General features: G+C 30.5%; 1 protein-coding gene across 1 annotated transcript; it reads left to right on the forward strand.

The window, feature by feature from the left end:
- Positions 1 to 10353: 10353 nt before the first annotated feature.
- Positions 10354 to 11430, forward strand: LOC107647388 (uncharacterized). The gene has a single exon (XM_016351466.1). The coding sequence runs from the start codon at positions 10354 to 10356 to the stop codon at positions 11428 to 11430; it is 1077 nt and encodes a 358-aa protein (XP_016206952.1).
- Positions 11431 to 12637: the final 1207 nt, after the last annotated feature.

Here is a 12637-nt window from a genome sequence, read left to right on the forward strand (position 1 = left end):
TCCGCGAGCGTTTGATCGCGTCGCACCAGCTCCTGATAGCCTCTTTTGCACAGCCCACTGCGTTCACCGTCCCAGCGTCACCATCCTCGACAAATCCGATCAACATACAGGGACGTACGCGGCTAAGGGAGCTTGATCATGGTTGTTTATTCTATTCATTCATCTCCTTCTTTTTCTACTTTAATGGCCAGTTTAGGATGGTCATTTTAGTAGATATGCATGATGGTTATTTTAATTCTTATATGAATGATTATTTTAATTGGATTGAGTTTAGTTGTATATAATTAAAATATGTTGAATATTCAATTCATTAGGTATGCATATGATTATTTTTATCCTTAAGTAGATAGTTATTTTTACTAGGGGTGAGCGACGCCGGTGGCAGCATGTGGCAAGCCAAGGAACGACGGTAAAGTGGGATGATTATTGATGAAGGTGGTGTGGCAGCCGGTTAAAAAAAGAAGAGGGTGTTACCATGTTGGAGTGAAATACTTTGGTAAATTAGGGTTTGAGATGATTATTTTTTTAATAATTAAGTGAATTTTTTTATTTAGATAATTTGTTGAATGTTTTTTATTTTTTATATGTATATATTGGGTTAAATCTGCAACCAATTATTCATATTGTTTAGATACTCCATTATCTTAAAAACTGGTCAGATTTTGAGTGGGGGTAAAAGATTGAGGGTCGATTTTGGATTAAAAAAATAAAAAAAACTTTAAAAAATCCAAATTGAAGAATCTATTTACATGTTTAAAAAAATTTTCAACATTAAAATATAAATTTGACCATCAAATTTGTAAACTATTTAAAAAAATAAAAACTACGAATCTAACTTTTAAATTTATGGTATTTATACAAAATAAAAATACACTAAATTTTACATTATTAAAAAATACTACTTGTACTATAATACAAAAAAAATAAAAAGCCTAATATTTTGTGCTCCTATCATAATTATGTAAAATATTAAAATAATTAAATATTTTCATATTTTACGTTAAAATTATACATATATAAAAAAATTAACTATAAAAATATGGTGTATTTTTATTTTCTACTTTTACATACAGAGAACAAAAAATAAATATTAAATTATTTTTTGATTCATTTTTGCTCTCTGCTTACATAAACAGAAAAAAAATATTATGTTTTCACTGATACAATTACTAAAATATTTTTTAAGTCCGAAATCATTATTAAAAATACAAATTAAAAAATTTTTTGTATTCTAATTTAATTTTATAAATAATATTTTTTTTTTATCTAAGTAAAAAAAATTCCTACTAACTCATACCTTTTTTCCCTTTTTATCAATGCTAACCGTTTAACGGAAAAGAGACAAGAATAAGATACATAGAAATTGGGTAACTTAATAGTATCATTTTAATTAATCATATATCATAAATTTGTTTATCTTTAAATGAAAAATATAATCAAATATTTAAGATAATACATAAAATAACAGGGTGAACGCGGATCGAATCGAATCAGATTGGATATGGCCAAAATTTCAATCCGATCCGCACTAAAATTTTCGGATCGGATTCAATATCCGCAGTTTATTTTTTTCTTTATCTTGGATCTGCCACATTTGCGAATTAGATCGGATATCGAATATCGGATACATCCGCAAAACATAAAAATACTTTTTAAAAGCTTATTTTTATTTTAAAAAATCAATAAAATCTCTTTTTTTACTCTTTTAAATATGTTTACTTTTAAAATAATATTAAACATACTTTTTTTAAATAATAAAAATTAGAGTAAAGTATTGTTTTTGTCCCCAACGTTTGGGGTAAGTCCTATTTGTGTTCCTAATATTTAAATCGTCCTATTTGTATCCTTAAAGTTTATAAAAGTGATTCAATGTTATCCTACTATCAATTATACTAACAAATCAGATTATATTTTTCAATTATTCTCACTTGGATGTGTTCATTCTCAATTAGGTCTCACTTGGATGTGTTCGATTTTAATATTATACCCACTATTTGTGTTTAGATTCAATTATGTCCCTAGAAAAATGAATTATGTAAATATTGTAGGAATTGATTTCAACATTTGATGAGCTATTTTTCGGAGTAGATCATTGATTCTATCCCAAACATTTGTATTCTAACTTCAAGAAGAGATTTTTAAAACTCAAACTAAAGCACTCATGATGTGTACTTGACGGCAGGATAACATTGAATCACTTTTACAAACGTTAGGGATACAAATAGGACGATTTAAACGTTAGGGACACAAATAGGATTTGCTCCAAACGTTGGGGACAAAAACGATACTTTACTCTAAAAATTAAATAATACAACATATATGATAATTATTAGTTGAAATAAAATATTAAAAAAATATTTATTTATTTATTTATTTATTTATTTTTACAGATCTGTGGATATGCGGATATCTACATAAAATTCGCAATTCGATTCTATTAGTGCACTCGATCCGATAAATATCGCAGATATGCAGATCGAATCTGATCTGATACATGAACACCCCTATAAAATAGTCTTTGAACTTTCGAAGACGAATAAAAAATAATCTTTTAATTTTATAAATGACTAAATAAGTTCTTTAAATTTATTTTTGTGAATCTCATTTCGTTTTTAATCCAAAATTTTATTAATGCAGTATTAACTTTAATTTGACTATTAACTACTAACATATCATTCCAATGTTAAAGTGACATAAATATTCATGAGTATGATTAAAATAGTGTCTAAAATTAGTTGATTAGATTCAATTCAGTCTATTTTAAAATATAAAACCCTAACTCCTAAAATTATAGCAATATCTTCATTTTCATCTTTTTTCTTTCTCCCATTTTATTCACTGCAAGAGTTCTTCTTGTTTTGCTTGTTGAGTAATAATGAACAGTTCTATACTATGGCACAAATTGATTATCTATTCCTAATTTAAAGGCATTATATAGAATTTAAGAGGACTTAGCTTAATTTTTGATAAATGATGTCAATTGATTATTATCTTTTATGTAGTATTTTATTTATCCGAAAAACTGGAGTCTCTTTAACTATTTGGTACACAGATAATAATAATAAAATAACACAATTAAAATTTGTGAATGAAAAATAGATAAAATTAAACTGAACAAAAATTTTGGACAATAATAAAAATAATGACAACGAGGTAAAATTATAATTTTTCATAATATATAAAAAAAAATCTATAATACTCTCTTACATATTATAAAAATTCATACAAAGAATTACACATATAAAAAATTTTACTACTTTTTTTTCTAAATTTTACTTACTAATTCTATACAAAACATGTTATACATTGGCAAATATCCTAATTACCTATATAATACATAGTATTTTGTGGAGGTGCATTTGATTTATAAGTTAATCAAGTTGTGCACAAATTGCACAAGTGTATGTACTAAAATCTTCTTTTATATATTCATCTTTATCAAATTGTAATCTTTGACTAAAATTTTATACTATACAAATTGAACAACTTGCATTGTCAAGTGGTTTTATGAATCTTTTAATTTGATAAAAACATACTTGATTCTAGATAAAGCTTAAATTTTATAATATTTTCTAATTTTTTAAAATTTTATCATACTTCACTTATATTATCACTTATAACTTCTAACTGTATTTTTTTTTTACTTCAAAAAAAAAAAAGAATTTCGCTTTTACTTTTCACATCAACAAGGAGTTCAATACCAAGATCACTTCTGGCAACCATAACCTAAAAAAGAAAAGGAGTAGTAAAGTCAATGTGCAATTGTGCATTGTGTAATATATACTAAATTAACCTAGCAACAAGCATTAAGAGTATGCACTTTTAATTTTTATGATGACATGTATATCAGTTTCACAACATGTAGTATATTGAATGAAAAATTTATAGTACTAAATTTATCAATTTCACAGTTCGCAATATTTAATTACTCGACAAACAAAACAAGTAAAAACTCTTGCAATTTGAAGAGAGGAGAATATGAAGATGTTGCTATAATTTTGGGGTTTAGAGTTTTATATTGGAATAATAACTATATTGAGTCCACTCAACCAATTTAAAACATTATTTTGATCATATTCGAATGCCATATGTTAGCACTTAACAGTCTAAATCAACACTGCATTAATGAAAGTTTGGATTGATAATAGAAATAGGGTTTGGATTCTCTAAAATTCGAATTTTACTTTAGAGAATGAAGTGTGATCTTTCACCATTTATTTTATATGTGAAACCAATAATAAATAGGAGAGAAAAACTATTCAAAAGTAAAAGATCATATTTTATCCTCTAAAGTACAAATTTAAAATTTAGAAGATCCAAATTCATAGAAATGAATGAAAATTTACAAAAGTAAATTTGAGTTGGCTATTTACGAGAGTGAGAGAACTAGATAAGAAAAAAACTATCTTGATTTAGTTGATATATCAATATTTTTTTATTTAATTAGGTAATGGCTTATATGCTTTAATTTAATTAGGCATTAATTCTAGTTATTATATCAAAACTAGTATTTTTATTCGTAATACTATTACGGGAATATAAATTTTTTAAAATTACGTCGATGCTGGTATTATAGATTATGACACAAAAAATTTATAACATTAAACTACTTTTATAAAATGGTCGTAAGAGACAAAAGTCCCCGTCGACTAAGAAGACCAGAGTCTTAAACAAAATTAAATAATAAGTTTTTTAGTTATTATTTTCAAATGAAAGAATTTAATTTTTTACTTAATTTTAACATTCGTTATCTAAAATTTAAAAGAATTTAACGTGTATATTTTTATATTTGATTAGATATTAAGTTTGTTGTACAAATAAAAATGATTAATTTTTATGTTTGCTATTTAAAAATAATATTTTTCTATATATATAAAAATATAATTAGATATTACCATAAAAAAAATATATATTGATAGTTAGAAAATTAACTTATTTTTTTTAAATAATTGAATCTTAATTTTAACTTTTAATCACAACATTAGTATTTTTTTAAAATTATATGTAATAAATATTAAAAAAAGTGAAAATATATATTAAAAAGATAAATAGTAAAAATTTAAAATTAAATAAAAAATATATATAATAATATTTTTAATTTAAATTATATTATGTTGTTAATTCTATTTTTCGTAGAACTTAAAGGTAGAGAAAAATAAAGAATGAGAGAAAGGAGAGAGAAAGATAAAGAAGAAGAATGAGAGAGGGAGTTTGTTAATTTTGGAAGTTAAGAAAATTTTTTATTTTAATTATAATGAAAATATATGGTGACACATTTTGATTTGTCAAATTACTAATATAAAATATGAATTATAAATTATATATAGAATGGAAAGGATAAAGAAAAATAGAAAAAAAGAGAGAGGTAGATAAGAAAATATAAGAAGAATGTTTACTAATTTTAGAAGAAAATATTTTATCTAAATTTTAATAAGAGAGTGTCATGTGACATATTTTAGTTATTAAATTAGTTAGTAATATATAAATATAATATATAATATAGCTATATTTTAATTTTAATTTTAATTTAATTTAAATACAATTAGAGAATATTATGTTGTATATTTTGATTGTCAAATTTGTAATTAGTCATTGATAATGATATATAAGAGAGATAGAATTCTTTAATTTTGGAGGAAAAGAGATAGAGAAAGAAAGAGAGAAGAGGGGAGAATTCTTTAATTTTGGAGGAAAAGATTTGATTTCAATTGTAATGAAAAAATGACATGTAGCACATTTTAACCTTAAAATTAGAGATATATAATAGAAATAGATGTCCATTATTTATTAATCATCACGAAATTCAGGTATCCCATGTGAATCATCCGACGTTCTCATTATTCTGGGTTCTAATTGTCTAGCTCTAAATAACTAGGAACTTGGGTTAGCTATAGTTGTCGTTTTGTATAAGTAGGCTTATAGGTTTGGGTTTTCTGCGGAACGAAAAGTCTTCTTCAAATTTTTCTTGATTTTCAACTGCTTGATAAGGAAGAAACAACATTGAATGAACTTATTTAAGTAAATTCCCAAAAACAAGTTAAGGTTCAATTTGGATAAATAATTTAATTATTTGAAAAAATAGATTAAATAATAAATAACTATATTAAAAGTATAATAGTTTATAAATAAATTATTTTGTATTTGAATTTTTTGTTTTAAAAGTGCTTATTTTATAGAAATGTGATAAAAAATAATAGTATTATGAGACAAGTTATTTTTTTAACTTCTCTATAAATTTTTAAATAACTTTTTAAAAAACTGCAATTTAATTTTAAAAATTGTATCAGACATTAATATTATTATTTTTTATAAGTCAAAATTTTAAAAAAATTACTCTTAAAACTTTCTAAACGGCCCTAAGTAAGAGGAAATATCTAACACCCAAAATAGTATGCAATTTTAAAATTAAGATGCCTTTGAGATACCAAATTTAATTATTACGGATATAAATAAAAAAGAATTTTTGTTTAAAGGTTAACGTTTGTTAGTTGCTTACTAGATTCAAGAAATTCAAGAATTACATTGTCCTTTTAAATATAATCTCTTATAAAATAATGTAGTGATGCTTAATCTCAATATATTAGGTTTTTGAATGTAAAATTGGATTCTTGGTTAAATTTATTATCCTTGTATTATCACATTTTATGAGAATAAGATCAGGGTTGAATGCATAGTCAACTAGTTGTTTCATACAATGAAACAATGTAACGTTTACTTGTTTTTTGTTGTATCAAGACATCAAAGAACTACTAAATAAGTGACATTCATCTAGTGATTTTCTATATTCCGATTTCAATTTTGCTAGAATAATAATCATGTATGTGGGTTCTTTATGATACTATAATACTGCATTCAATGTACTAACTAGATATTTCATAATCTTTTTAATCGCACTAAAATGTGATTCTCTAGGATTTACTTGGTATCTAATACACACAAAACACTAAATATAACTTACTTTTTGTAAGATAGAGTAAAAAACATATTATATCTCGATATTTTTTTTTATATATATCTACTTTTATTTTCGTTTTCGTCGGGATAACAAAATATATCTATTAGTGTGTCCATTATTTGGCTGTTTTTTTTTATATAAAAATTATTGTTGTGTTATTTTCAATTATAAAAAATAGTGTGTTTTAATTTAGTATGGAGGTAATCACAAATAAGAGGATCTGATTTGTATATTTAAAAAAAATTAATATTAAAACAAAAATTGAAGGATAGGTTTTGTATTTTAAAAATTTTAAAAAATTAAAATTCACAAATTAGAGGATAAATTTTGTATTACTTCATCAAAAGGTAAATTTTGTGCCAATACATAAATTAGAGGATAGGTTTTGTATTTTAAAAATAAAAAAGAAAACTTTACAAATCGAAAAGTCAGATTGTGATCTCTATATATAAAAAAAATACACTAAATTTCACATATTATTTAAAAATACTACTATAAACCTAATATCAAAATTAAAAACTCCCATTATTTTTGTATTGTCCATTCTAAATTTTTTGAGTAATTTTTTGGCATGCCTAGTTAAATTCTTTTAATATTTGAATATTTTTGTTATGAAAAAATTTATTTTTTCTAAAAACCATTTTAATATATTTATAGATAAATTTATCATATCACTACAAAGTTTTATAAATAGAAATACTGATTTACTATGGAGTAAAGTATCGTTTTTGTCCCCAATATGTGGGGTAAATTTTATTTGTGTCCTTAACGTTTAAATTGTCCTATTTGTATCTCTAACGTTTGTAAAAGTGATTCAATGTTATCCTGCCGTCAATTACACATCATGAGCGCTTTAGTTTGAGTTTTAAAAATCTCATCTTGAAGTTAGAATACAAATGTCTGTGATAGAATCGATGATCTACTCCGAAAAATAGCTCATCAAATGTTGAAACTAATTCCTACAACATTTACATAATTCACTTTTCTAGGGATATAATTGAATCTAAACACAAATAGTGGGTATAATATTAAAATCGAACACATCAAAATGAGACCTAATTGAGAATAAATACATCCAAGAGAGAATAATTGAAAAATATAATCTGATTTGCTAGTATAATTGATAGTAGGATAACATTGAATCACTTTTATAAATGTTAAAAATACAAATAGGACGATTTAAACGTTAAAGATACAAATAAGACTTACTCTAAATATTGAGAACAAAAACGATATTTTACTCTTTACTATGTATGTTACCTTATCTTTGATGGGGAACTAAGAGTGATAGAAAAGCTATAAACGTGGTGTTTCCCACGCAACTTAGTTTTGGATATCAAGATTGTGACATTCAGAAGCTAACAAAATTTCCCCTTTTCATCTTTCTTCGATACATCTTCAATCTTCTTTATCCTATAGCACCCCATATCTGCAAGATAAATCAATGATTATGATATGGTGTGACATTTTCCCCTCAAAAATTAAATAATGAAAAATATTATGGAACAATTTCATGCTTGATTTAATTCTAAAGGTTTTAGTAGATATAGTGTATGTACTCTTGATAATTAAGAGAATTTTTTAAACTAGTTATTAGTCAAAATTGGACCGTTTATTCAGCATAATTAATATAACTTAAGAACATATATTTCTGATTATGCTTTATATATAAACTTATTAGACGATTTTTATTTATCATAAAAACAAAAAGTGAGTTCCTTTGGACTAACTTTATCTGTCAGAAGTCTATCAAAATTGAGTTCTTCAACGAGTATTCATACGATTGAGCTAAGCCACTTTCATATATTAGTTGTTCTATAAAGTTGCGTTTGTTTATAGATACGAGACACTAAAATATATTAAAATATAATTTTTGAACCCACAATCTAATTATTATTATTATTGATCCGTTACTAAAATCCTGGCCCACAACAACAACAAACTCGGAATTTAGTATAGCTGGTACGGATAATTTTTCCAGGATAACCACCTCATTCAAGGCTATAACTATCCCAACAAAACCGGACAAACAGCTAGCGCAAGCCCCGTCAAATCTGCAACTAAGGTTTGACTAACAAACCTAATCCGTATAACAAACAGTTCAAACAAACCACTATAAGTGCGAACGAGTTGCTAACTAAAAGGTACACAATTCACTCTAGTTTTATGATTTGAACTCTCTCACACTCGTACTTACTTGAGCGTTGGAGTCCATTTGCAGGTGTCCAATGCCGCCTCCTCACAGGAAGATAACGTTCCACACCCTTCACTCCGAGGAAGATTTGTTCAGGCACCGGCCAAACGAGCTATATCTCGGAGTTCAGTCTCACACAGGAACATTTGGCGCCCACCGTGGGGCCCTGATTTTTATCTAACCCCACTTTTCCTATATTTCGTACATCTCTTCGTCTCTTTTTGCAGGATACAATAGATGGCGGACGAAAACAGTCATGCTCCCTCCATCAACCAGGCGGAAATTTTGGCAATTAATGAAGCCCTCAGGGCCGAGAATCAGAAAATGGCCGACCTCCTATGACAGATGGAGCACGATCGAAGCAAGGGAGAACACAAAAACACTGAGAACAAGGACAACGATGACGAGCACACATCGGAAACCAAGCAAGCCATTCCCAAAGCCACCAAAATGACTACCAAAAAGAGAACCAACCCCTTCGCCAAAGAAGTCATGAGCTTCGAAATGCCCCAAAACTTCACCCTGCCGTCAACTTTAAAGCCTTACAATAGAATAGGAGACCCAAACGTCCACGTTACAAAATTCCAGGCCATGATGTTCATGAATAAAGATTCCGATCAGATCCTATGCCGCACTTTCCCAACTTTCCTAGACGGAGCCGCTCTGATTTGGTTTTCCAACCTCCCCGAAGGCTCCATCTCTAACTTCGACGAGCTGGCAGATCAGTTCGTCAACCACTTCGCCGCATCCAAAATATACGTCCACAACAATGATTACCTAAGCACCATTAAGCAGGGACCAAATGAGAGCCTAAAGGACTACATGACCAGGTTTGCTGAGGCGACCAATGAAATACCTAACTTAAACCCTGAGGTCCACCTCCACGCCCTCAAAAGCGGACTCTGGCCAGGGAAATTCCAAGAGTCCATAGTTATCGCAAAACCAAAAACCCTAGCCGAGTTCCGTGAGAAAGCAACTACCCAGATTGAGGTGGAAGAATTTCGAGCATTGCGTAGAGCGGATAAACCCACCCCCAAACAGAGACGAGGAAAAGCGAAGCAGACAACCAAACAGCAGATCAGATGCCAAAACGTTTCGATTAACACCAAAGTTCGACAACTACACCCCTTTCAACACAAAAAGGGAAGACATCATAAAAGACATATTACATTCAAAACTTATCAAACCCCCCAGTAGGGCCGGCATGTATCAGGATCAGCGACATGTGGACAGATCAAAGTACTGCGCTTTTCACCAAAAGTACGGCCACACCACGGATGATTGCGTCATAGCCAAAGATGTCCTCGAAAAGCTCGCGCGCCAAGGATTGCTAGACAAGTACATCGAGAGCCGAGGAAGGAGACAAAGCACAGACGAATCCGGCCAACAATCCAAGCCGACCACAAACCCTCGAGACAAAGGAAAAAAGGTAGATAATGATACCAATCCACCACGCAGAATAATAAACTGCATTTCCGGTGGTTTTGCAGGTGGCGGATGCACAAACTCGGCACGGAAAAGGTTGTATCGAGCTATGATGACAATGACAGAATCCACTGCGCCTCAGCAACCCAACAAGGATAGGCCGGAGATCTCATTCATCGCCAAAGATTTCAAAGCAAATGACCGAAACCTGGATGACCCGGTTGTCATCACAGCACAAGTCGGAGAACCGTTGGTAAAAAAGATCTTAATGGATCCAGGAAGCAGCGCAGACGTACTTTTCTATTCAACTTTCCAAAAGATGAAGCTCAGCGATAAGAACCTCCAACCATCCTCCGGGGAATTGGTAGGTTTCTCAGGTGAGCGCGTCGCCATTCGAGGTTATATCTGGTTACAAACCACTTTCGGGGAATACCCCAACAGTAAGACCATAGATATACAGTATCTTGTGGTAGATTGCAGAAGTCCATATAACATCATTTTAGGCAGACCATCTTTAAACGCATTTAATACTATTGTTTCTGCTGTGCATTTGTGTGTCAAGTTTCTTTCACAGGACAACAAAGTCGTTACCATCCACGGAGACCAGAAAGAGGCTAGGCAGTGCTATAACGCCAGCCTGAAAAATGAACAACAAAAACCAACAAAACAACAATACGTCCAAGCAGTATATAACTCGGATCAGCTGCCTGCCCTGGCTGACCTGGACCCCAGATCCAACCATAACGAGCGTCCAATGCCAACAGACGACCTCACCAAGGTGCAATTGAACAAGGACGATGAATCCAAATACACATACCTGGCAACGCACTCAAGGAAGAAGAGCAGATTCAACTAACCGAGTTATTGAGAAACAATGATGACCTATTCGCATGGACCCCAGCAGACATGCCAGGAATAGACCCCAACATCATCTGTCACAAGTTGGCCATCAATCCAGCGGTCCAACCTATAGCACAAAAGAAACGACACCTCGGCACCGATAAGAGGGCAGCATCCCTAGAAGAGGCCAGAAAGCTACTCAACGCTGGCTTCATCAAAGAACTTAGATACTCCACCTGGTTATCATACGTGGTAATGGTAAGAAAGAACAACGGTAAGTGAAGGATGTGTGTGGACTATACAGACCTCAACAAGGCCTGTCCAAAGGACGCATACCCTCTCCCGTGCATTGATAAGCTCATTGATAATTCTTTCGGTTTTCAATGTCTAAGTTTTATGGATGCCTACTCTGGCTATAACCAAATCCTCATGCATAAAACAGATCAAGATAAAACTGCTTTTATTACTGACGATGGAAACTTTTGCTATAACGTCATGCCATTCGGACTAAAAAATGCAGGTGCCACCTACCAACGACTAATGGACAAGATTTTCAAAAATCAAATCGGGCGAAACATAGAAGTCTATGTTGACGACATGGTGGCAAATTCAACACACACAACAAAATACGTCCAGGATCTAACAGAGATATTCCAGTAACTCCGAATATACAATATGAAGCTCAAACCAGACAAATGTGCATTCAGGGTGCAAAGTGGTAAGTTCCTCGGCTTCATGCTCACCTACCGAGGTATAGAGGCAAATCCAGAAAAGTGCCAGGCAGTCCTGAATATGCGAAGTCCAAGGACGGTGAAGGAGGTACAACAACTAACCGGCCGGCTTGCAGCATTGTCCAGATTCCTACCCCGGATAGCTCACAGATCTCACCATTTTTTCAAAAATCTAAGGAAACAACAGGAGTTCAACTGGACAGAGGAATGTGAAAAAGCCTTTACCGAACTCAAGGGCATACTCTCAGCTCCCCCAATCCTCCAAACTCCAAAAGCAGGTAAACCACTCTATCTGTATTTATCTGTTACTGACCATGCTATCAGTTCTGTCTTAGTAACAAAAGCAGAAAAACAGCAAAACCCGGTATACTTTGTCAGTAAATCACTACAAAATGCCGAGGTCCGTTATCCAAAAATAGAGAAACTGGCTCTAGCCCTAGTCGTAACAGCCAGACGCCTACGGCACTACTTCCAAAGTCACACCATCGTGGT

This window comes from Arachis ipaensis, chromosome B6 (genome assembly GCF_059453495.1).
Source record: "Arachis ipaensis isolate K30076 ecotype BB chromosome B6, ASM5945349v1, whole genome shotgun sequence".
NCBI classification, from domain to species: Eukaryota; Viridiplantae; Streptophyta; class Magnoliopsida; order Fabales; family Fabaceae; genus Arachis; species Arachis ipaensis.

Bases quoted from the DNA above. Each gene is read 5' to 3' on its own strand.
- LOC107647388 (XM_016351466.1), top strand. From the start codon at position 10,354: ATGTATCAGGATCAGCGACATGTGGACAGATCAAAGTACTGCGCTTTT.